This window comes from Orycteropus afer, unplaced genomic scaffold, assembly GCF_000298275.1.
Source record: "Orycteropus afer afer isolate SDZICR_OR568_19922 unplaced genomic scaffold, OryAfe1.0 scaffold00235, whole genome shotgun sequence".
NCBI lineage: Eukaryota > Metazoa > Chordata > Mammalia > Tubulidentata > Orycteropodidae > Orycteropus > Orycteropus afer.
In genome coordinates this window covers 2,346,459-2,373,654 of record NW_006921822.1, presented here as the reverse complement: position 1 = coordinate 2,373,654, position 27,196 = coordinate 2,346,459, and the positions used below count along the sequence as shown (strand labels likewise).

General features: G+C 40.8%; 1 protein-coding gene across 1 annotated transcript; it reads left to right on the top strand.

The window, feature by feature from the left end:
- NAAA (N-acylethanolamine acid amidase) lies at window positions 1–27,196 on the top strand. The gene is made up of 10 exons (XM_007949057.1): window positions 1–221; window positions 872–1,036; window positions 5,121–5,247; window positions 10,104–10,194; window positions 17,332–17,408; window positions 21,613–21,785; window positions 21,925–21,987; window positions 23,185–23,251; window positions 24,033–24,061; window positions 27,121–27,196. Exons 1-10 carry the CDS (start codon window positions 1–3, stop codon window positions 27,194–27,196), a joined length of 1,089 nt encoding a protein of 362 aa, XP_007947248.1.

The window sequence follows — 27,196 nt, the reverse complement described above, 5'->3', positions numbered from 1 at the left end:
ATGCAAGCTGCAGGCTCGAGGGCGCGCCCTTCCCTGGCGCTGCTGCTGCTGCTGCTGCTGCTGCTTGCCCGAACCCTGGGGTCTGCCAGGGGCCCCTCCTCGCTCCACGGCCCGCCTCGCTTTAACGTGACCTTGGACGCGGCTCCGGAGCTGCGCTGGCTGCCAGTGCTACGGCACTACGACCTGGACTTCTTGCGCTCGGCGGTGGTGCGAGTCATCGGGTGAGCGCGGACTTGGAACGCGGGGCTGGTCTGCAGGACATTAATCGATCCGGTCAGGGTGCGGGAAAGCGCAGAAGCGCGCTGCCGAACGTATTTTAAACTGTGACTCTATTTTTCTACAACAGGCTTCCCCTTTATCTTCCCCGCCCCCCACCGGCCTTTGGGATGTGGAGGGGCAGCGGGGATCAGAACTGGTATTTGCTGCTCTGGGCAGCGTCGGGGTTGAGGATGATCTGCTGCGTCTGGTTTGGCCTTCAAATTAAGTGGTTTGAGCCATTCCGGTCAGGGAGTCGCTGAGGTTGCTCCGCAGTCCACGTCCTCCTTGCAAGCCTTGAGGGGCCCTCAAACCCACCCCTTTGGGACCTCAGTCGTTTACCACCACCACCACCACCCCTTAGTTTTTCCCTCTCTCTTGGACACTGTGGATTGGGTGGTGCTGAGCTTGGGCAGTCAGCACTTTGGGGGAAAACGGGAAGCGCATAGAGCTCACCTCTGACATCTCGTGAAGTGAATTTTAGATTACCTCACCCACCCCTACTCCCCCTACATCTGAACTCAACTGACGTTGAGTCGAATGCCCCCATACGCATACACTCATATCCCTTCAAGCCCTAAGCAGATCAGACACGCTCCTTTGTTTTCCTTTCTAGAGACAGGGTCCCCAAGTGGGTCCACACGTTGATTGGAAAGGTGATGGGGAAGCTGGAGTGGTTACTGCCGCAGCCCTTCACCAGTGAGATCCGTGGCATGTGTGATGTCCTGAACCTCAGCTTGGCAGACTGCCTCCTGGTCAACCTGGCCTACGAGTCTTCGGCGTGAGTGCCCCACGCTAGCACGGATTAATGTGGGACCTGCCAGGGAGAACTCTTGCCACAGATGAGTGGGTGGAGACATGTTTTTAGCGTGTTGAAGAACAGGGTGGTGAGTGGAGTGCCCAGAAACCACCAACACTTCCTCTTTGTCTCGGTAAATCTGAATAGCAGATCTTGGGTTTTGGGAGGGAAAGCAGATTCTCTGATCGGAACACTTGAGGCACCTCCTTTCTCTCCCAGTCCAGGTAGCAGCCCACTTTCAAAACTCTGCTCACAGGTTTAATCCTGCACTCATCTGGGCTCTAGTTAACCAGAGATCCTCCAGCTTTGTAAGTGCAGTGCATGTGGTGACACTAGTCCTCCTGCAGTTTATCCTGGTGCAGTGGTTAAAGCATTTGGCTGCTAGCCAGAAAGTCAACTGTTAGAACCCACAAGCTGCTCCGTGGGAGAAAGATGAAACAGTCTGCTTGCATAAAGATTTACAGCCTTTGAAATCTTATCTACTCTGCCCTATAGAGTTGCTATGAGTTGGAATTGACTAGATGGCAGTGGGTTGGGTTTTTTATTTTGTTTTTCATAGATGGTGATCCAGACTGGTCTTTCAGAGTCTATAATCCTCTAGGAATAGGGGCACAGAGCCAGCCAGTGTTTGGTATGGGGAGTGGGCATGACAACATGTACCCAGGAGTGAGATGTGGAATGTGTGGTTGATCCTGCAGAATACCAGGCAGCCTTATTATTAATTGACTCAGCAGCTACTAACCAAAAGGTCAGTGGTTCAAACCCACCAGCTGCTCCGTGGGGAAAAAGGTGTGTCAGTCTGCTTCCATAAATGTTACAGCCTTGAGAACCCTGTGGGGCGGTTCTACTCTGTCATATGGGGTCACTAGGAGTAGAGCCAAAAACAACATTGAGCCAACTGATTTCCAGGCACTTCATGAAGACACAGCCCCATAAGAGAGATGGTATTACCCGTTTTGTAGTTTGAAAAGCAAGGCTTAGGGGGCCAGGTAGACGGAGAGAGTTTCAGAAGCTGCTGTTAAAGCGCAGATGTTTCTTTTCCACTGCACTGCCTCACCCAAACCAGAGCGTCTGTCCTCATCTGTCCCCTGTGTTTTTAGGCTACGTCACACTAAAACAGTTGGGCATGATACAGAAGTATTGTTGTCTTGCCAGTTTTGAAGAATCATCTTTTAAGGAGAGATTCTACAAACTTTAATTTAGCATCTTCCAGTGTTTCATCATTCTCCTGCTTGACATGAAATCAGAAACTTTGGGAGGAATTAAAACCTGATCAAGTTTCTTTCTGTAAACAAACAAAAAAAAAGTAAGATTTTTTTATAGACTTTATTTTTTAAAGAAGTTTTAGGTTTAAAGAAAAACTTTGCAGAAAGTACAGAGTTTTCACATACATTTGGTTTATTCCTAATTATAAAAGTGGTATGTAATCATTTCAGAAAATTAGAAAATATAGAAAAGTATAAAGAAGAAAACTAACTATAATCCTGCTGCTATGGAATGACCATCATTTAAAAGCTTGCAATTGACAACAGTTGGTCTGTTTGCCTCGAACAAAAGAGGAAGAAGGAGAGTTAGGAATAGGAGGAGGATATAGAATGTGTGGCTAATTGCCTCCATGAACAAGTGCTTCCATTGCCATCAGACCAGAAGAACTGGATGATGTCCAGCTACCATTAATGAACATTTTGATCAAAAATTCCGTAGAAGAATACTGATCAAAAGGGGGAAAATGCAGAACAGAATTTCAAATTCACATAGACTCCAGACTTCCTGGATGCATGCAGGGTAGATGAACCCCTGAAACTATTGTCCTGAGATAATCTTTAAGTCTTAAACCAAAAATATCCCGTGAAGTCATCTTAAAACCAAATAGTTTATCTTAACCAGTAAAAAAATGTCTACCATTAGTATTATGCCGACTTGGTGGCACCTACAAACAGTATCAACATATGAGATCAAAGTGACACCGGCAACTTGAAAGATTGAATAGTAACCTTAGGAGGTAGTGGATTTATGTTAATGAGGGAGGAACAACTCAGTGGGGATGGTTGTACACCTTGAAAAATGTGATCAGTGTCACTAAGTGGTACATGTACAAACTGTACTACTTGAATTTTTGTATGTTTTGCTGATGTACATTCTCAACAACAACAACAAAATAAGATTTTTTTTTTTTTTTTTAAAGAAATAACCATCAATCCTTTAGGTATTTCCTCTCAGCTTTGTGTTGTTGTTATTGTTGTTGTTATGTGCTATCGAGTCGGACCTAACTCATAGTGACCCCTCCTTGGGTTTGCGAGGCAGGGAGCTCTGGTAGCATAGTGGCTAAAGCACTTGACTACTAACCAGAAGGCTGGCGGTTCAAACCCACCAGCCACTCCTCGGAAGGAAGGTTGGGCAATCCTACTTCCGTAGTGATACTGCCTCGGAAACCCAAGGAGGGGTCGCTATGAGTCGGGGCCGACTCGATGGCACATAACAACATAACAACAACAACATCACTACGGAAGTAGATTACCTCATCTTCCTTCCAAGGAGTGGCTGGTGGGTTTGAACCGCCAGCCTTCTGGTTAGCAGTCAAGTGCCTTAGGCACTATGCTACCAGAGCTCCCAGCTTTGTGTAGTTGGCATATCTTTTCCTCCAGAACTGGATACGTTATTGTTCAGTGCTTTTGAGTCACTTCCGACTCATATGTTCAACAGAATGAAAGGCTGCCCAGGCCTGTACTATCCTCAGAATCATTGCTCTGTTTGAGGCCATTGTTACAGCCATTGTATCAATCCATCTCGTTAAGGGTCTTCTTTTTTGCTGACCTTTTACTTTACCAAGCATATTGTCCTCCAAGGACTGGTCCCTTCTGATAACATGTCTAAAGTATGTGAGACAAAGTCTCACCATCCTCACTTCTAAAGAGCAGTCTGGCTGCACTTCTTCCAAAACAGATTTGTTTGTTTTTCTGGCAGTCTATGGTAAATTCAGTATTCTTCACCAAAACCATAATTCAAAGGCATTAGACCTTCAGTCTTCCTTATTCATTGTCCAGCTTTCGTATGCATATGAGGTGATTGAAAATACTATGGCTCGGGTCAGGTGCACTTTAGTCCTCAAAGTGATCTCTTTGCCTTTTTAACACCTTAAAGAGGTCTTTTGCTGCAGATTTGCCCAGCACAATATGTTTGATTTCCTGACTGTTGCTTCCATGGGCATCAGTTGTGGATACAAATAAAATGAAGTCCTTGACAACTTCAGTATTCTCTCCATTTACCAACTGCGAGGATTTTGTTTTCTTTGTTGAGGTGTAATCTATACTGAAGGCTATTATCATTGATCTTCATCAGTAAGTTGCTTCAAGTCCTCTTCACTTTCAGCTATCAATATTGTGTCATTTGTGTATTGTAGGTTATTAGTCTTCCTCCAATTCTGTTGCCTGAGAATTGACATAACTACATAATATTTTTCACATACCATTAAAAATTCTCATAATATGGACATTTACATTGTTTTAACAAACTTCTTCCTCTTTTCTTCAAAATATTTCTCTTCATCTGGGAGTTCTTAAAGTCCCCTGCTTTCTTACTAGCTCTGTGCAAGGAGCACAAAAGTGGGAGGAGGTAGAAAAAATGTGAACCAAACCCCTAAAGAGCTGATTGCTTTCTCAAGGATATATTTGTGGAACAAAATGGTTCAGTACCATTGTGCTTGCTGTGAGAAATTTGTTAGAAGGGAGCAGTGACCTTGTGCTAGCTTTGAATAAGGTGTTAAATAGAATAGATACCACCAACCAGAGGAAGAAGCAAAGTTCGGTCGTCTAGCTGAGCCTACATGGGTCCATTTCTCTTTGGATTTAGATTGAGAATGAAATTCCGATTGAGTGTGTTTGTGAAGCTTTGTGCCCCAAGGGCAGAATGAACACAGAGAGTTGTGTTCTGTTGTGATTTTCATCTTGAACTCTGAATCCATTTTCGTATATAAAGACAATAGCATATGTGTCAGTTACACGAAGGAAAAACTTTTACTTTTTAAATTTTTCTCCTTCCTTCATGTTGGACTCTTTCCGTTTCTCAGATTCTGCACCAGTATTGTGGCTCAAGATTCCAGAGGCCACATTTACCACGGCCGGAATCTGGATTATCCTTTTGGAGATATCTTACGCAACTTGACCGTGGACGTGCAATTCATAAAGAATGGGCAGGTATAGTTGGTACCGTATAAGATACAGAAATCATTTGGATGATTGCTAATGAAAGTATAAGATAGAAAAATCGTCAAAATCCCTGGGACAACAGAGCCAGGAAAATGATTTCTATTAATTATTCACATTGGAAGAAGTGTCATTTGTTGTTATTGAGCATCTACTGAAAGAACTCATCCCATTTTCCTTAGGGAAATCTCTTTTGGGGTATGACCAGTCTTCCACTTACTACACTGAGTTAGCTCTTTCCTTTGTTTCCCCATGTTCTAAGCTGGTCCTGGAGACTGGGTAGTACAAAGGCTGTGAGTCTGTGTACAACAGAATGAAACACTACCCAGTCCTGTGCCATCCTCAGATCATTATAAGTTTGAGCCTATTGTTGCAGCCACTGTGTCAATCCATCTCTTGAGGGTCTTCCTCTTTTTCTGGTGACATTATTGTTGTTACATACCATCAAGTCAACTTCAACTCATACTGACCTTGTGTGACAGAGTGGAACTGCCCCATAGGTTCCCTAGGCTGTAATCTTTATAATAGAAGGTCACCAGGTCTGTCTCCCATCGAGCTGCCAGGTTAGTTCAAATGCTAACCTTTTAGTTAGCAGCTAGCACTTAACCGTTGTACCACCAGGGCTTGTTGTCTAAAGGCTAATTTGTACTCCACCTAATTTTGGAGTCCAACAGACCTAGGTTTGCACAGGGAGATTAATAAGATCAACTTTATTGAGATAGTTAGAGAGGTTAAATAATATAATCTTTGGAAGGCACGTGGGAGATGCTCAAGAAATAAATGGTGGCCAAATAAATGGTCCTTCACTCTACAACCTGTACTACCCTCTTGTGTGTGATCTTAAAAAACTTATACTTTTCGTTTTGTTTTCAATATGATCTCTTTAAGGTTATATTCTAAAATGTGTTGTTGTCACATTACAGTGTAAACTTCTAGAGAGACACTCCAGTCAGTATTCATTGAGTGCACAAATCATGATAGTGCGATAGTGCAATAGTGCTGTGAAACAGAATAGAGCATGCAGGCGAAAGCCAGATTTTGGCTTTTGGGGATAGTCTCTCCTCTTTTTTTTTTTTTCTTCCCACTTTTATGGTGGTAAAAACATATACAACAAGACATTCGCCAACATAACAACTTCCCCATTTACAGCTCAGGAACACTGATGGCATTTTTCATGTTGTGCCACCATATTGCTATCCTTTTCCAAAATATTCCACCACCATTATCATAAACTCAATGCCTAGGGGACATCTTTAATGACAGGATTCCCAAAAGCACAGTGGTTAAGCACTTGGCTACTAACACATAGGTCAGTGGTTCAAACCTACCAGCCACTCCACAGGAGAAAGATGTGGCAGTCTGCTTCTGTAAAGATCCATGGGGCCTTGGAAAACCCATGGGACAGTTTTACTCTGTCGTATAGGAGTATTATGAGTCAGAATTGACTAGATGACAACAGGTTTGAGTTTTTGGTTTTATTTAAGGTCAAGTACTCTATTTTGTTTGTTTTTAAATTTATTGATTGACTCTCATATACTAAAAACTCATTTACTAGGTGGTGTTGTTGTTGTTGTTGTTATGTGCTGTCAAGTCGGACCTGACTCATAGCGACCCCTCCTTGGGTTTCTGAGGTAGTATCACTATGGAAGCAGATTGCCCAACCTTCCTTCCAAGGGGTGGCTGGTGGGTTTGAACCGCCAGCCTTCTGGTTAGCAGTCAAGTGCCTTAGGCATTATCCTACCAGAGCTCCTCATTTACTAGGTAGTCTTTTACAAATAAAAACTTTTCCTTATTAAAAAATTAAACAATTCAGAAATATTTAAAGTGAAAACTTTTCCTTTTTCAATTTTTTTTTTTTATTCACCATGATTATTGCTTTTGTTTATGGCTGAACATTTACTTTAAGAAGGTTTTAAATGGTGGTAAAAACAATATAAATGCATAATAAAGTCTGGAAGAATTTATGCTAAAATATTAACGGTTATTGCTGGATAATAAAATAATCTGTTATTTTAGTTTACTACTTTAAGCTTTTCTCCATATTCTACAATGAGCAAATATTCTTGTAAATAGACAAAGGAGTAAATGCAATTAAAATAAATGAACTGTTCTCTCTAAAGCTCATTCTAACTGTTGTTACCTCATTCATTTCTATTTATCCTGGAGCTCCCAGGAGAAATAGCCTGTTGATGTGGCTTTGCTCTCAGTGCTCAGGTTATCATTATTGAATCTAGAGAATTGATACTTGGATATGTCTCTCTGCTAAGGGACCATGGCCAATAAATTGCTTTGCTAGATTAAGAACAGGTTATTCACAAAATACACCATCTCTTACTCTTGTCTGATGTCACAATTTTACAAGTGTTTTCATATATATGATCTCATTTGGTCCCCGCTGTTGTCCTGTAAGGCAGGCACAAGTTAATATGTTCATCTTCATTTTCCAGATGAGAGGCCTGGGCCTTAGACTGACTTGCCCCAAATCACATGGCTGCGATGTGGCATTGGCAGGACCATATATCAGAGTCCCTAGCTGTAAGATAAAGTATTTTAGACATTATATCTGGTTATTATTTATAATTACATATTACAAAATATCTTGGGGACTACATGTGATTGTTATTTTAATTTGTTCAAGAATGACAGTTCTGTAAGAATCAGTGTACCATGCAAATGATGTGACTGTGTAATTACATTTTGTAAGGCTTTAGTAGTGAGGTAGACTTGTTTCCATTTTACTGCCATGATTGGAAATGGGGATGCTCACAGTGAGTCTGGAGGAAAAAGTAATTTATAAAAGTAAGGCCACTGCATTCTCCCTTGTAATGTAAAATAACCCATTACTGTGCAGTCTGTTCCGAGTCACATTGAACCTATAGGACAGAGTAGAACTGTCTCACAGGATTTCTAACACACAGTGCCTAAGGCATTTGACTGCTAACCAGAAGGTTGACAGCTCAAACCCACCAGCCACTCTGCAGAAGGAAGAAGGGGCAATCTACTTCCGTAAAGATTTACCATCTCAGAAACCCAGTGGGGGTTGCTATGAGTCAGAATCAACTTGATGGCACTGGGTTTGGTTTTTGTAATCTTTATAGAAGCAGGTTGCCACATCTTTCTGTGATGGAGCAGCTGATGGGTTCAAACTGCTGGCCTTTCAGTTAGCAGTCAGGCGCTTAACCACTGTGCCACCACGGCTCCTTTAGTACTGTTATAACTCACTGCCGTCGAGCCAGATCCAACTCGTAGTGACCCCTCCTTGGCTTTCCGAGGCAGTATCAGTACAGAAGTAGATTGCCCAACCTACCTTCCAAGGAGTGGGTGATGGGTTTTAACCACTAGCCTTCTGGTTAGCAGTCAAGTGCCTTAGGCACTACACCACCAGAGCTCCTTAGTACTACTATAGTAGTTGGGAAAATACACTTCTCAGATCTCCCAGTGCAGGGAACATAACTCACCAATCGACCTGCCTCAGTCGTGAGTTCTAACTGCTGAACTTTCAGTTAGCAGCTGAGCACTTAACCACTGTGCATCAGGGCTCCTTGGAATGTAGCCACCTTAAACTATAAATTATTTTTACAACCAGATGATGGAGAAATAAATAATTAAATTTAAAAAGTCTCTGAAATAAAATCCCTTTTCTGAGAGGCAAATATTAACTATGCCTGTTTATTTCCCTAAAAAATGTTGTTGTTGTTGTTGTTGTTATGTGCCGTCAAGTCAGCCCTGACTCATAGGGACCCCTCCTTGGGTTTCTGAGGCAGTATCACTACGGAAGTAGGATTGCCCAACGTTCCTTCCGAGGAGTGGCTGGTGGGTTTGAACCACCAGCCTTCTGGTTAGCAGGCAAGTGTCTTAGCCACTATGCTACCAGAGCTCCCTAAAAAAATGTTAGTAACCTTTTCTGAACATTGTGAGCTAGGCTCTTCATGAAACACTTTTTAAAAAACAGAGGCAGTGTCTGAAAAAACTGACAAGAGTTTGATTTTTCTCCTCGGAATTATATTGTGATGTCTTGCAATCACTGGAGCTTGTTATCCTAATTTAAAGTGGGGATGATCCCTATAACTCTTGAGATAAGTGTGAGGATTAAATGAAGTGACATATGTAAAATAATATTTAAAGCATCATTGTTGTTTATAAGCAGTTCCACTTGTTTCCCTGCATGTCACAGGAGCTTGTAAGATGAGTTATATTTCGCTCTTATAATCAAGTCAGCACAAGTTTAAATCAGGTTGTTTGCTCCTTGTTGGGTGAGGCTCTTTAACCTTTTGTATGCTTGGACCTGTTTGGCAATCTGGTGAAGCCTATGGACTCTTCTTCTTTTGAGATGATTTATAAGTACAATAAAATACATATGATTGCAAAGAAACTCAGTTATGTCCAAATATAACCAATTCAATATTGTAAATAGCTTTCCTTAGCACATTAAATAGTAAGATTTAGCAGTGGGTCTAATAACTGCCATGATTTCAGAGCGGTGATGAACAATGGTATTTTAAGCACTGCAATCACTACTATATGTATGAAAGTACCTGTGATTTCTACTCATGACAGAAATTACAGGCCCTGCTATTACTATACGGCTTGCATTCTTAATAGAAGGAGTTTAAATTTTTGTTAGAAGTTAATAGAAATAGAGCTTTACTTTTTTTCTCATCCAAGGTTACAGATGTACTGAATTCTATTCAGGAACTACCAAGGTTAAGAATCCATATTCTAGAAGGCTATTTCAGAGTTTCTATTGTTATGGTGGCACTTATAAGAAAAAAATCCATGAGATTTGTGGTGTGAGACATGTGTATTTGGTTGAAACAGTAAAATGCTACTTTGTCTTTTGATTTCAGATTGTGTTCACAGGAACCACTTTTGTTGGCTATGTAGGATTATGGACTGGTCAAAGTGCACACAAGTTTACAATTTCTGGCAATGAACGAGGTAATCCAAACAAGTTTGCAAGCACTTTTAGTCATATCACTGTTCAGTTATTTCCAAGTACTTTATTCCCTTACCTATTACACTGTATCTACTATAGGGCAGCAACTTCCCTTCTAGTAGGGAGGATGAACAGTATGCATACAAACATTAAAGAGGATTTCAGGTAGTGATGAGTGCTACAGGTAGTGATAAAGTAAAGCAGGAAGATGTGACAGGGAGGGTGGGGCCACGACTAGAGGTCAGGGATGGCCTCGCTCGTGTGACCCTGGAGCACTTCTTCCAAAGCTGGGGGAAGACCATTCCTGATGGAAGGACAGAAAGGGCAAAGGCCATGGTGGGTTCCTAGAAACAAAAAAAGGCCCGTGTGGTTAAGTCAGCGTGGAGTAATGAGGTAGTGGCATCAGGGGTGGAGAGGAAAGCTGAGGCCATGTCATTCTGGGCCATGGTGAGGAGTTTGGATTTTATTTTAACTGTAATGGAAGCCGTAGAAGAGTGTATGTCTAGGAGTAACTAGATCTAATTTATATTTTGAACTAATCACTTTGTCTTCTCTGTGTACATTAGATTATACTGGGTTAAGATGTAAACAGGAGTCCATTAGAAAGCTATTGCAGTACTCCATGGGATATACGATGTTGTTACACATTTGTACATCACTTTACAGTTCACTGAGTACTTTCTCACATTTTTGTTGTTAGATGCCATCAGGTCAATTCTAACCCCATATGACAGAGTAGAACTACCCCATAGGGTTTTCTAGATTGTAATCATTACAGGAACAGACTGCCATATCTTTCTCCCATGGAGCTGCTGGGTGGGTTTGAACTATCAACCTTTTGGTTAGCAGCCACTTAATCATTGCACCTTGTTTTCCTATTAGACCCTCACAACATTCCTGTTACTCAGGCAGGGCTGATGTTATCAATCCCATTCATTATACCAAACCAAAAAACCCACTGCCATTGAGTCGATTCTGACTTATAGCGACCCCCATAGGGTTTCCAAGGCTGTAAATCTTTTTGGAACTAGACTGCCTCATATTCCTTCCACAGAGTGGCGGGTGGGTTTGAACTACCAACCTTTTGGTTAGCAACCAAATGCCTGACCCACTTTGCCACCAGAGCTCCTTTTTCATTATACAGAAGAGGAAATTGAGACTGTAAGATGAAATAGGAGTCTCTGGATGGTGCAAACATTAATGAGCATGGCTGCTAACCAAAAGGTTGTAGGTTCAGGTGTACCTAGAGTTGCTTTGGAAGAAAGGCCTGGTGATCTACATCTGAAAAAATCAGCTGTTGGAAACCGTATGGAGCACAGTTTACTCTGAAACACATGGGGTCACCATGAGTCAGAGTTGACTTAATACTGGTTCTGGGTAGTGGAGGTGAGTCTCAAATTGGTCTTCGGAGCACTGGCTCAGTTTCTCTGTTGTTACACAACAAATCTCAGGGGAACACTGTTTGCTTCCACAATATATGGGAAACCCAGAGATACTCAAACTCTTGTCTCTGATCTTGGGAACTTGTAGCTGATAAAGGGGAAAGACATATAGATAAGGAGTATCTTAAAGTTTAGTTTTGGCAATCTAATTAACCCCTGATTGATTGATTTGCTGTTGTTTCTTTTTCATTAGGTTTATTCTTACCTATTTAAGGGTCCACCAAGCATGAGTATGTGTCAGTGTCCACAGTAGTTAGTACTTTATCCTAATATTTTCAACATTTTCTCAAATACCAGCTGTGAGTGAAACCAGTTCTCAGCCGTTTTACCCAAATCAGTGCAATAATTACTAAGGTTTTTAACAGGATATCTGTAAACATGTATATTTATGAAAAAGAGAGGCTTTTGTTTTTGTCATTTTGCAATTCATCTTGTTTGACAAAGTGGTTTATAGTGGTGTGAACAGTTTAAAAATAACTGAGTTAGTTTGGGAGACAGATTTGGGTAATTTTGTCTCCTTGCATTGATGCTTTACAATAAATAATCTTTCTGTCTTCTCAAAAAAAAAAAATAATAATAACTGAGTTAGTCTGTATTGTACACATTAAAGAAATACTCTCAAAATCCTTTTTCCATACAGAAGCTCACATAGACTTTGTCTTATGACATTGACTGCAATTTCCCACAGTGCAACAGCTCCCCTCCCACTTCCTTCCCATAGTTACCTCTTCCCGGTGTCCTTCCTTCCCATGCACTTCTTCCCCCCTGAGCTGTCTCCCTGTGCATACACAGGCCCTTCTGTTCTCCCATGGTTGATCTATCCAAGGAATGTATCTACCTAATGTAAATGTTCAGCTCATATGCCTGTCTTTTGTTTGGCTGGAAGCCACAGGAGTGAATTCAATTCCAGATCTGAAGGGCAGCTAGGGGCCATAGTCTCAGTGGTTTCATCAAGTTCTATCGGGCCAGCAAACCTGCTTTTTTTTTTTTTTTAATGATTTTGAGTTTTGTTCCACATTGTTCTCCCACTCTATCCAGCATCTCCTACACAGATCCCCCTCAGAGTGGTTGACAGTGATAGCCAGGCAACATCTAGTTCTGGTCTTAGTCATATAGGCTGAGGATTGCATGGTAAACTAGTCGCTTGGACAAATTGTCAAACTCTTTTTTTTTTTTAATATATATTTTGTTGTTATTGTTGAGAATGTAACAGCAAAACATACACCAGTTCACCAATTTCTGTGTGTACAATTCAGTAACGCTGATTACATTCTTTGAGTTAAGCAACTACTCTCAACCTCCTTTTCTGAGTTTTTTTCTCCCCCATTAAAAACTCACTGTCCTCTAAGGTTCCAGTCTAATCTTTGGAGTTGCTGTGTCAGTTTGATCTCATATAGATAGTTCTTAAAAGAGCATAAAGCTCAAAGCAGACATTCTTTTACTAGTAGTTATTTTAGTTTATTATAGTTACCAAATTTTGTCAATTTAATGCTAGATACTTTTTATATATGTAATATTTTATTGTGTATTTGATAAATGTTTACACAGCAAATTAAGTTTCCATTTACCAATTTTTATACATATCGTACAGTGACATTGGGTACCTTTTTCACAATGTATCAGCCTTCGTATTCCATTCTGGTTGTTCCTTTTCTATTAATTTAGTTTCTCTGACCCCCTCCCTCCCGCTTACCTTTGCATCTTTGCTTTAGGTTAATTATTGACTGTTTGTTCTCCCATAGGTTATTTTTTTAAAGGAGCACAGTATTCATGGGTGATGTTTATTAAATGCACCAATCTGTTATTTATCTGGAAGGTAACCTCTGGGAGTGGTTTCAGTTCAGAGTTTAAAAGGTATCTCGGTGATATTCTCGGAGGTTCCTTTAGTCTCAACCAGGTCAGTAAGTCTGGCCTTATGTAAAAATCTAAGTTTTCTTCTACGTTTTTCTCCCATTCTCTCTGGGATCATCTCTTGTGTTCCTGATCAGAATGGGTTGGTAGTGGTAGCCGGGCACATCTAGTTCATCTGGTCTCAGGATAGATGAGGTTGTGGTTTGTGTAGACTGTCAGTCTCATCTAAGAATAGATGAGATTCTTCTTTGAGTCTTTGTTTCTCTTCTTTCTCTTTTGCTCTGGACAAGTAGAGACCAATCATCATATCTTAGATGGCAACTCACATGCTTTTAAGACCCCAGATACTTCTCACCAAACTAGGATGTAGAACATATGCTTTATGAACTATGCTCTGTTACTTAACCAACAAGACTTTGATCCTAAGCCTTCAAACCCAGTAAACCAATCTTGTGAGGTGTTTGGTTATTTCTAGGAAGTATCCATAACTGTAGGCACTCTGGTGATGTAGTGTCTAAGGCATTTGACTGCTAACCAGAAGACTGGTGGTTCAAATCCACCAGCCCCTCCTTGGAAGGAAGACTGGGCAATCTACTTCCCTAGAGATAGTGCCTCAGAAAGCCAAGGAGGGGTCTCTATGAGTTGGAAACAAATCAGTGGCAGTGAGAGTTTAGTTGTATATGTAACTGTGTCCTCTATGTTCTTTATAATATATATGAATATATATGCAACACACACTTACATGTATATACATATGCCAAAAGATACACCTGTATGTGCACATGTATATATACATGTGTACCTTCCTGTACACATATATGCATACATATTTATCTGTGTAACCGTACATATTTTTTGCTTATTATTGCTAATTTTTGTATAACTATTTATGTTACAGGATTTACCAAAGACATCCCTTATTCTTGTCTACTTGTTAGTGTTACCATTTACCTTGGTCAGATTGTACACATTTTACCCACATTCGGTATTGCCTTTCCCATCACCAAAAATAACAAGAGGAGCTATCTAGAGGAGCGGTGGTGGCCCAGTGGTTAAATACTCAGCTGCTAACTGAGAGGTCAGTGGTTCAAATCTACCAACCACTGCGTAGAATGATGTGGAAGTCAGCTTCTGTAAAGATTATAGCCTTGGAAACTCTATGGGGGCAGTTCTGCTCTGCCCTGTAGGGTTGCTATGAGTTGGAATCAACTCGATAGCAATGGATTACTATCTAGAGAGTGATTCCATCTTACTCCCCCTCAGATCCTTGGTAATGATTGTTGATTACTGTGTGTATACCTATTCTTCTCTTTTTATAATAGTGGGATCATACAATATTTGTCTTTTTGTGATTGGCTATTTCACTCAGCATAATGTCCTCCAGATTCATCCATGTTATGTTTCCTTAGAGCTGCATAATATTCTGTTGTGTGGATGTACTACATTTTATTTCTCCATTCACCCACTGATGGGCACTTAAGTTATTTCCATCTTATTACTATTGTGAATAGTGCTGCATGCAGTAAACATAGGTGTGGCATACTAGATTCTTTTGTTCACTGTTAAATTGCAAGGGTATGGACCAAATTGGGATATAGTACATAGAGGATATTCAATACTTATTTTTTATATTTTTATTGTGATTTAGGTGAAGATTTACAGAGCAAATTCACTTTCCATACAGCAGTTCACATACACTTTGTCTCATGACATCGACCACAGTTTACCATAATGCAACAGCTCCCCTCCCACTTCCTCCCATAGTTACCTCTTCCCTGTGTCCATCCCTTCATGCACTCCTGCCCCCTGAGCTGTCTTCCTGTGCATAAGGAGCCCTTTTTTCTCCCATGATTGTTCTCTCCAAGGAGTGTATCTACTTGAGGTAAATGTTCAACTCATATGCTTGTCTTTTGTTTGGCTGGGAACCACAGGTGTGGGTTCAATTCCAGACCTGAGGGGCAGCTAGGGGCCATAGTCTCAGTGGTTCCACCAGGCTCTATCAGACCAGCAAACCTGGTCTCCCCCCCCCCCTTTTTTTTTTCTCCAAATGATTTTGAGTTTTGTTCCACATTGTTCTCCCTCTCTATCAAGGATCTCCTACATACATCCCCTTCCAAGTGGATGACAGTGGTAGCCGGGCACCATCTAGTTCTTCTGGTCTCATAGTCATGTAGGCTGCAGATTGGATGGTGTAACAATCACTAGGACTAATTGTTTCCATGAATTTTGGTTTTCTTCATTCTTCTTTGCTCTGGATGAGGAGAGACCCCTTGTTGCATCTAGATGGCAGCTTGCTAGCTTTTAAGATCCCAGTCACTCCTCGCCAAAGGAGGAGGTGGAGCAATGTTTTGTATAGTATGTTATGCCAATTGAGCTTGATGTCCCCTGCGACTATGGTCCCAAGCCTTCAGGTTCAACTACTCAGTCCCTCTGGGTATCTGGCTGTGACCAAGCCATGACCACAACCTTGCCCCTTGTCAGCTCTATTATACACCTGGGAATTCTGATCATTCATATAAACTTATAGGACCATTGTCTGCCAACCCTATATATGTTCTTGGATACACTCCCCATTTCATAGACATACCTAATCGTTTAGCCTGTCCACCCATCTATCCATCCATATACCCATGTTTGCTTTCACTGACAACACAGTACTGTATGTGCAAAAGGGTTCATCTTTGTTGTCTGTATCTCCCATGTACTTCTCTATGTCTTTCTCATCCTCAATGCTACCATATTGGTCACTCACATTTGGTACATTGCCCTTCTCTTCACCCAAATCAATACTTATCTCTATCTACCTAACAGCATTCCCTCCCCTCCCCTTCCACCCTGGTAACCAACAAAGAAAATTTCCTTCTATAGATAAACCTTTCCTATAACAGACTAATACAATATTTTTCCTCAAACCAGCCACTCCTCGGAAAGAAGATGGGGCAATCTACTTCCGTAGTGATACTGCCTCGAAAACCCAAGGAGGGGTCGCTATGAGTCGGGTCCGACTCGATGGCACATAACAACAACAACAACAATGTCCTCCAAGTTCATCCACATTATGTGGTGTTTTGCAGATTCTACATTATTCTTTAGCATTGCATAGTTCAATACTTATTTCTTGAATGAAATTCTTTGCAAATAAATGTCCTACAGAGATTTTGAAAGACATGAAAGAGTAATTTAGGGGAATGATTGTAAATTTGTCAATTTTTTAAAAATCTGAGCCCAAATCAAACTTCAAGTTTTGTAAGATACAAGTTCTTTTCGTTTTTCTTAATACTTATTGGGCCATTTACTCTTACAGCTACTTGGCTGTAATTATCACCAGATCCTGCTACAAAAGAGGGTGCTCTCAAAGCTTGAGGGAATATGTGCATAGTTTGCTTGCTGGAAGATCATATGTGTTTATTGTATATGTGTGTGTGTGTGTGTGTGTGTATACACATATATATGCATAGTGCCTAAGGCACTTGACTGCTAACCAGAAAGCTGGTGATTCAAACCTACCAGCCACTCCTCAGAAGGAAGGTGGGGCAATCTACTTCTTGTAGTAATATCGCCTTGGAAACCCAAGGAGGGGTCGCTATGAGTTGGGTCCAACTTGACAGCACATAACAACAACAATATATATGTATGTAATACAGATATTTTTAAGGTTGACGTGAAATTCAAGCTTAATCTGACAACTGCATGCTGATAAAATGACTATTCATCAACCAGCTTTTCTCTTCTGTCAGCTTTTTGGCAGTTGTAAAATGGGACTGAAACAAGATTTCAGGAATTTTTTAATTGGAGCTTAAACAGTAATATGTGTGTTTACTTGTTGGTCCTTCCTCATCTTGGCAGATAAAGGCTGGTGGTGGGAGAATGTGATTGCAGCCCTTTTTCAGAGACACTCTCCAATCAGCTGGCTTATCCGCTCTGTGAGTATATATTCTGTGGAGCCCACCTCACCTCATCTTCATCTTCCAAGTCCAGTGTATTCATGCTGTGGTGCTCAGTATCATTTCAATATTGTTTTTAATGTAAGAAGTTTCTGAAAAGAATAAGCATCTTAGTGTAATGCCTTGGTGTTTGCAAACTGCATAGCAGCCTTTTTCTATAATAGGCTAGAGTTTTTCACAGTAGTTGATGGAGATAAGACATAATATGCTCTTCCACAGATACAGATATGACCTGCTTTTAGAATCTTCATTTGCAAATATCCCAGTTAGCAAAGCAAATACATTAGAAGGTATCTCTGCACACAACAAAAGGAATATCTGGTCTCCTTGAACCTATTAAATAAGCAGGGTTCTAGATCACATGTAAATTATAATATGACACATAGAAAACTCATTTTCAGGTACAAGGATCTCTGATATAAGGAACTGGACCAACTTTTGCCTTTTTAGCCCTTTCTCCCCTTGCTCTAAATGATTTGGCAGTTCTTGGAAACTTTTTTTTAATTGTGATTTTGGGAAAAGTTTATGGAGCAAAGTTATTTCCTGTACAGCAGTTCATACACATTTTGTTTCATGACATTGACTGCAATCCCCATAATGTAACAGCTGTCTTCCCACTTCCTCCTTGTAGTTACCTCTTACCTCTGCCCTTCCTTCTTATGCATTACTGCCCCCTGATCTATCTTCCTGTGCAAATATTGCCCTTCTGATCTCCCATGATTGATTGTTTGAAGGAATGTACTTACCTGGTGTAAATGTTCACCTTATATGCCTGTCTACTGTTTGGCTGGAAGCCACAGGATTGAGTTCAATTCCAGGCCTGAAGGGTGACTAGGGGCCATGGTCTCTGGAGTTTCACCAGTCTCTGTCATACCAGGAAGCCTGGTCTTTTTTATGGTTTTGAGTTTTGTTCCACATTTTTCTCCCACTCTATCCAGGATCTCCTACAATGATCCCTTTCTGTGTGGTTGACAGAGGTAGCCAGGCAGAGGATAGCCAGGCACTATCTCTTGGTCATATAGGCTGAAGTTCTCATGGTCCACTAGTCCCTTGGGCTAATTGTTTCCATGCATCTTTGATTTTCTTCATTCTTATTTGCTTTGGACAAGGAGAGACCAATTGTTGTATCCAGATGGCCACTTGTAAGCTTTTAAGACCCCAGTTCCTACTTACCAAAGTAGGATGTAGAATAATGTTTTTGTGTAGTATGTTATTGCCACTTGAGGTTGATGTCCCCTGTGACTATGGTCCCAAGGCCACAGGTCCAACAACTAGCTCCCTCCGGGTGGTTGGCTCTGGCTAAGAAGTTATCATAACCTTTGCCCCCTGTTAGTTCTATTTATAAGGGCATTTTTACAGCACATACAAATATGTATGTAGAGATATCATCTGCCAACCTTATATATGGTCCTGGCTATATTCCCTTTTGTCTAGACATATCTGATCATTTTGGAAACTTTTGTGCTGGGGTACTTTTTAAGTACATTGAAATTTTAAGGTGACTTCTAAAATTTTTTATCATAAATTTTAAAAGCTACAAAAATAAAATCCAGTGTTCATAAATACTGGCATTTAAAAAAAATCCACTTAATTTAAATCTTGCCAGTAGAATAGAAAGACCATAGTGATTTAAAGATTTGTTTAGATATAATTTACATGCAATAAAATGCACACATCTTAAGGGTTTAGTTCAAAGTGTTTTGACAATTGTATATACTTGTTTATCCATGTAACCACCAACAAAACAAGATAGAGAACATTTTCATTTTCCTGGAAAATTCCCTCATGATCTTCCCTGCCCTGGGGAAACTTTCTTTCGCTCAGTATATTTGTTTCTCAGATTCATCTGTGTTGTTGTGTGTATCGGTGGATCATCCCTTTTTGTCACTAAAGGCTGTTCATTTATATTAATGTGTCATTATATGTTTATCCATTTTACTGTTGATGGACATTTGGGTTATTCTCAGGTTTCAGCTGTAATGAATAAGGTTGCTCTGGAAAGTCAGGTACAAGTCTTTTTGTAAACATGTATTCATTTCACTTGGGTAAATGCCTAGGAGTGGAATTGCTGAGTCATGAGTCAGAATTGACTGAAAGACAAGTAACAGTAACAAAGGTAGATGCACATTTGATTTGAAAAAAATTAACAGCTTTGTTGTGGTATAAAGTTCACATATTATACAATTTACCTATTTAAAGTGTACAACTCAGTGGTTTTTAGTATATTCCCAACCATTACCACATTCAGTTTAGAACGTTTTCATCGCTTCAAACAGAACCTGCCTACCCATTAGCAGTTGCTCCTTATTTCTTCCATTTCCCAAAATAGTTAAGGCGCATGCCTTCCCCTGAGTTTGTCAGCTGAGTGAAGTAATAACTGTCTTAAGTGTTTCTTACTGATGTTTTATTTTTGTTTTTAGTTACAGGAGAAATATATATATACAGCAAAACATTTGCCAACTCAACAATTTTTACATGTACTATTCATTAAATATTTTCATCATATTGTACAACCATCACCATTATCCTTTTCCAACTTACTCCACCACCATTAACAGAAATTCAGAAAACAACACAAACCCTGCCGTGGAGTCGGACCCAACTCATAGCGACCCCTCCTTGGGCTTCCAAGGCAGTATCACTACGGAAGTAGATTGCCCACCCTTCCTTCCAAGGAGTGGCTAAACAATGACTCCCTTCCCCCTACCTCCTATCCCTAATAAGTTTTGATTTTAATATTCAGGAATAGTGAGCATAAAATATACTTCTTTCATATAAGTGAGATGATATAAGATTTGCCCTTTTGTGACTGACTTCACTCACCATAATTTTTCAAGGTTCAACTAATATTTTTTTGATGTGTTCGCAATAGAACTCTGTCAAGGGCAATGCATCCTTTGACAGTAGTTGAAGGACGATATAGGTGATGTGATGTAACATCCATCACTTCCTAACTTTATCATTTCAATCAGTTTGAAACAAATCAGCCCGCCAAAATTCCTTACGCCTAACAGCAACATGTACAAGGCTGGGAACACAGTCAAAGGTGTCTTGAATGATGGAGTCTTTGCAGCCACCGGTATTTGAATTGTTCCTTTGTTCGACCCTATCTCCATCCCCACCCTTGACAGTGTACCTTGGCAATATTCGGAAAAGATGAGCGTAAAATGTCCTTTCAAAAAACGCTAGGAAGGTGACTGTCAAGGTGGAGGTGGGAAGGGCAGGATGTCTGCTAAAGGCTGTTCTTGAGCAGATCAGCATTAGGAAGGAGCACATAGGGAAGTTGAAGATTTAGAAAGTCCCCTTAACCGTCTCTGACCACAGACCTCTGGAAAGTCTTCATGAACCTTCAGAGGTATTTAAATACTAGTTTAATCTCACTGTTCTAATGTAGCATACTCTGTTTCGTCTCCAAGCCTTCAACTTTCTTCCCCATTTCTACCCCAACCCTGTAGCCACCATTTTCAGTAGACTAACTTCTTTCATCTCTTTGGCCTCAGTTCATGTGTTACTTCCCTGAGATGCCTTCTCTGATGTGCTAGATGAGGGTGACTTCTATAACAGTCATAGCATTTCTTTCTCCTGTGCTAACCCTCATTATGCTATGTCACCATTGCCTGGTGACTTTTCTGTCTTCCTTGAAAGTTCTGGGAGAATAAGCACTGGGTCTGTTGTGGTCACTGCCCTATCCCTGTACCAGCATAATGCTTAGCACATAGTGAGTGTTCAAGAAATACCTGTTGAGAACACTGTGGTAATTCCAAAGTTTTGCTTGCTTTTACTGCTTAGTGCTGATAAATAATAAAAACAATAAATTCTGGAGATGAAAAAAAATTATTGAAAGACCACATGATTGAAAAGATGTGGGGAGTCCTGTGTGAGAGAGGCCTGCCTAAAAAGCACACTAACTGTTTGGTGAGCCATGCCTAGAACTTGTCAACTTCCAGTTTTCTACTTTTGTGAGAAAAATCCTACTACTAAGCCCCCTTGAAGTTGAAATTTCTTTCCATCTCGGAAGCGCTGATGTCAGAGGATGAGGTCAGAGCAGTTTTGAAATGTAAACAAAAATTAAACCCACTGCCACTGAGTCGATTCCTAGCTTAATATATCAGGAGAATGTTCTTTAGACCATTTCTCCATCTATTGATGTGGACAACTAATGCATGTCTATCCTTTTATTCAGACCCTGAGTGAGTCGGACAGCTTTGAAGCGGCTGTTTTCAAATTGGCCAACACTCCCCTTATTGCTGATGTTTATTACATTGTTGGTGGCATGTCCCCTCGAGAGGGAGTAGTCATCACAAGGAACAGACATGGCCCAGAGGACATTTGGCCACTAGATCCTTTGAATGGAGAGTAAGTAGAAACGAGGGCTTTGGTAATTCTGTATCAAATAATATATTTTTTAATTGGTGAAACTAGAAGTAATTTTATTTTTATATATTTCTTCTTTATCTAAACAACCTTGGATAAGACAAGATATACTCTTTTGTAGGTGGTTCCGAGTTGAGACGAATTATGACCACTGGAAGCCAGTGCCTAAGGAAGATGACCGAAGGTAGATCTCTCTGCATTTTCTAGTTTGCAGTGCTTTCTTGTAGTCAGGAGAAGGTACCCTTCCTATTACAGGAGATGAAGAAGGCTACACATGCTGTTCTCTTCCAGAACATCTACCTGGGCTCCCTTGCCAGCTGGGATAGAGAGTGTAGTGTGTGGTGGAGCGGGGAGAGTATCTTCAGCAGTTGTTTGGTGTTGGGAGTCTGAGGTTGGCCCTGGTCTCACAGTCAGGAACCCTAGGTTCTACCACTAGCCCTGCCAGTGACTCACTGGGTAACCTCTGTGGGTCTCTCCTCACTCATCTGTAAAATGAAGAAATAGGACCAGATTCATGGTCTTCTGTGTAGGACTTTGTTAGGAAGGAAAACATTTCCCTTAAATAAATAAATAAACCAGTCAGGGGTTTTCATTGTGCCTTCTAATTTTGATAGTTCTGTAATTATAACCCAAGGAGCCTGCAGGGCACAAATGGTTTGTGTTGGACTGCTAACCTCAAGGTTGGTGATTTGAACTTACTGTGTGGAAAAAGACCTGTCAAACAGCTTCCATAAAGGTTACAGCCAAGAAAACCCTATGGAGTAGTTCTACTCTGTTACACATGGGAAGCACTATGGATCAGAATCCACTCAACAGCAAAACAACAGTCACAGTATACATCAGTATGTTCCTATAATGTAATCATAAGTAGCAGCTGGTTAGTTCTATACCTCATGTTTACTGCCTCAGTGTGGTGGCAGCTATTCAGTTCTGTAGCAACACATTTTCACCTTCCTGACTCCCTTGAAGGAGCTCTGGTGGCATAGTGCCTAAGGCACTTGACTGCTAACCAGAAGGCTGGTGGTTCAAACCCACCAGCCACTCTGGGGAAGGAGCACTGGGCAATCTACTTCTGTAAAGATTTACCTCCTTGGAAAACCAAAGGGGGTCGCTGTGAGTTGAAATCAACTTGATGGCAGTGAGTTTGGGTTTTTTTTTTGTGTTTTGACTCCTTTGAGCAGATGGAGTCAACAGGCCTAGCTGTTGAATTGATTGCACCATGGTGGGCTGGGCCTAAGTAGGAAATATGCTTGGGAGCCAGCCCTATTTTGAGAAAAGGGGGATAATGAGAATATGCCTTGCATTGTGCTTCCCTAAAGGAGATCTGATAGGATTCAGGTTTTCTGAAATGCAAAGTGACCTTTGACCACTGTCCTTACAGAACACCTGCCATCAAAGCCCTTAATACCACTGGCCAGGCAAACCTCAGTCTGGAGACACTATTCCAGGTAACTTGTGTTGCCATGTCCAGCTTTTACCCAAGGTGTTTGGTGTCTTTGTTAATAGTAATAATAATAAAAATAAAATCTCTGAAATCACAAAACAACAACAATAATAAAAATGTGGTACTTAGGCACCACATTGCCAGAGTAGCAGGAAGAACTTGCTGACCCTCTGTCACTAGGTGACCCCCTATTTCATTAGGTATCTAGATCATTATCATTATTACAGCATGAGAAGAGTGATTTATACTAAGAATTATCATTCTTGATTCATTGGGCATTAAAAAATGTGGTAGATGAAAATGTTAGAGTGACTGTTTAGCTGGCTGAAAACATTAAAAAAAAAAAAAAGATAACATTTTCTGAACCTGTTGTGTGTGGGTTAAAAAATCCATCTCATCTAACTTTTTATTTGTATTTGTTAAAAGTTGGTGTAATTGTAATGCATGTCTATTGTTTAAAAGAAAAATGTAGAAAAGATTTTAAATTTTGCTACCTCAAGATACATTGAAGCATTGTTGTTGTTGTTGTTGTTATATGCCGTTGAGTCGGCCCCGACTCATAGCGACCCCTCCTTGGGTTTCCGAGGCAGTATCACTACTGAAGTAGGATTGCCCAACCTTCCTTCCGAGGAGTGTCTGGTGGGTTTGAACCGCCAGCCTTCTGGTTAGCAGTCAAGTGCCTTAGGCACTATGCTACCAGAGCTCGCATTAGGTGGGTGTATAGATATGCTACATGTTTTTCTTCTAGCCTTTAATATTCTCTGTGATATGATTTTTTAATGCAGGTTTTATCAGTATTTCCAGTTTATAACAAGTAAGTAACATGTTAAACATATCTATCCATAATTCCCCCAGAATGGTGAATTCATTCACATACACACTCCTTTGCTCAGCTAAGATTTGAGGGCTTCCATGGACCAGGCTTTCTAGGTGCTGTATATAGCAGTGAACAAACTAAGTCCCTGCTTTCACAGGACTGACATGTTAGTGGGGAGGGGCAGCAGGTAAGCAAATATAACCTGAACCAGGTGAGAAACCCCGTGAAGCAAAGCAGAGGTAAGAAGAATAGGGTGACAGGGAAGGAAGAGGGCAGTGACGTGTTCATCCTAACTCAAGAAACAAGCACCAAAGCCAAAAACACACACACAAACCCTGATGTGTATGTAGCCTTTGCCAATTTCTGTGGTATAAAATTTCCACCATGACCAATTTCAAACTTAGAGTTGATTCTTAAAATTCCTGCATCGTTATTAGTTGGTGCTCATCAGCCTGTGGGAGTAGGCTCCAGCATATGGCTGCTGATGGACCTCACAGCAGGGGCAGGCCCTTACATGGTATCAAACCAAACCAAACTCACTGTCATCGAGGAGATTCTGACTCATAGTGACCCCCACTGGCTTTCTGAGGTTGTAAATCTTTATGGAAGTAGATTATCCCATCTTCCTGCCACAGAGCAACTTGAACCACCAACCTTTTGGTTAGCAGCCAAATGCCTTATCCACTATGCCACCAGAGCTCTTTTTACATAGCACGGTGGAATTATAATTTTGCCCTTTCAGTATTAATTTTAAAATAGGGTTAGAAACCTATTTTTGTCTTCTTAGAGTGTTTTTTTAGATTACATAGATAATCAATGTATCTTTTAGAAATTAGTATCATCATAAAATAATTACACTTATTTTTATAAAACAAAACATTTTCCATGTTATTGTACAGCATATTTTTATAAATAACATTTCAATGGCCAGTGTTGTTGTCAGGTGCCATCAAGTCAGTGCTGACTCATAGTGACACTGTGTACAACAGAATGAAACACCGCCCAGTGCTATGTCATCCTCACAATCATTGCTTTGATTGAGCCTTTGGTGCAGCTACTGGGTCAGTCCATCTTACTGAATGTCTTTCTGTTTTTTGCTGGCCCTTTAATTTACAAGCATGATGGACGATAGGATATACTATATTGAGTTAACGGTTCTCCAACTGTTCGTTTTTTGTCTATTAAAATTCTGAAATAAACATATTTGTACATTTTTCCCTGCTTTTGGATTATTTCCCGTGACTGAGTTCCTAAAGTAGGATTACTGAGTAATAGGGTGAGTGTTTAAATAGCTTCTGAAATGTTTTTCAAAACCTAAAAGTGTTAAACATTATAAACAGTTTATTGAATAGCATTTTTCTCTATTTTGTAATTGAAAACCCAAGAGGATCTGCATGTAAATGACAGTCACCATTAAGCCAGGATTAACACAGATCCCTTACTCTCAGGCCTTTTACATGTAATGATTAACATCAACTAAAGATTTTGCTCTGGTGGTGTGGTGTCTAAGACATTTGACTGCTAACCAGAAGGTTAGCTGTTCAAACCCACCAACTGTTCCATCTTGGAAACGTAGTAGGGGGGCCGTCACTAAAAGTCAGAATCAACTCATTGGCAGGCGGTGTAGTGCTTAAAGTGTTTAAAATGAAACATTGACAGTTCGAACTCACCAGCTGCTCTGTGATTAAAAGATGAGGCAGTCTGCTTCCCTGAAGATTTACAGCCTTGGAAACCATATAGGGCAGTTCTGCTCTGTCATTATGAGTCACACTCATGGCAGTGGGTTTGGTTTTTTTGGTTTAAGGCTGTTCATAATGTGGGAAGTTAATAGAAAAGTTTGAACTTTGACAGTTAGCTCTATGCTGTCCCCTTGTGCTGAGCTACAAAATTACACTCACCTTCAGTAGAATTCTATCCTCTTTTATAAGGGGAGAAAATACTAAAGCAGATAGAGAATAAACTAAAGCAAAAAAGTAACGGAAGTTCAGGGAACTTCCGTTACTTTTGAACGTGAGCTCTGCACGTGCTCATAGTGCTGTCTCCAGTCCTACAATTATCTTGGGACATAGCACCACTAATTCTACGTACTCCTGAGCAGCCCAGGTCTAGATGCTCTGAGCAGAAGTTATGCATCCCAGCTGGTTCCCAGAACAATTAGTAGAAGAGGGGTGTGAAGAGATAGGCCCCAGTGTGTGTACACGTGTACACGTGCACGAGTATTCAAGTTGTTTGGGTCTCTTGCAATGCAGAATGATGAATAAATGAAGTTGTACTTTTTAGTACCACCCTTAAACCTGGGCAGGAGAGTACCCTACCTAGATCCATGAGCTTTAGAGGACTCCAGTTTGCTCTGGGCTTGTTCTATCTGTTACCCTCCCCTTGATAAAAAGAGTCCAAGAATCCAGGACCCTGGATTTCTCAGTGTGAACAGTCCTAGGCCCATTTCCAGGGCTTGCAGTCTTCTGCCCTGGGTGCTCTTCTCCTGATGGGGATGTGCAGCCATTGAGGACACCCTATGCCTGGTGGGTGGCCAAGGAATGGCTGTTTGCGGGGAGTATGAGACCTGAAGGCTGAGGTATTCAAATACATTCATCTAAGGCCCCTTGGGAGGTCAGACAGTGCCAGGTGTGGGACGAGGAGAGGGCAGACCATGGGTGAGGGACAAGGCTGGCTTTCCCTCCTTGTCACAGTGTGGAACTCTGAGGAGTCTGCAAATTTTAAATTTTATCCTGGCCTTCCACTTTGTTGTCAAATAGAAGGAAAGACCACTATTTGAATGATAACTTGATTTACAAATTTTAAATGTTCTGACATATGCAAGCCTCCAGTCTTGTCCTAAACCAAAAGAAACCAAACTCACTGTTGGATCCAACTATAGTGACCCCTCCTTGGGTTTCTGAGGCAGTATTACTACAGAAGTAGATTGCCCAACCTTCCTTCCTAGGCCTTAGCTGTTAGGGAGGGGCTTGGTATTATCTTCTCTCTCTCTTTTGTTTGTTTATTTATTTTTGAATATTGGGAAAACAATGTGTATATAAAAATTCCTCTATTTTCAGTGACACAATTTATACTACAGTAATGAGTGCTGCCTACCCAGACAAGTACATAACTAAGATCAGAAACTCAGGTTAA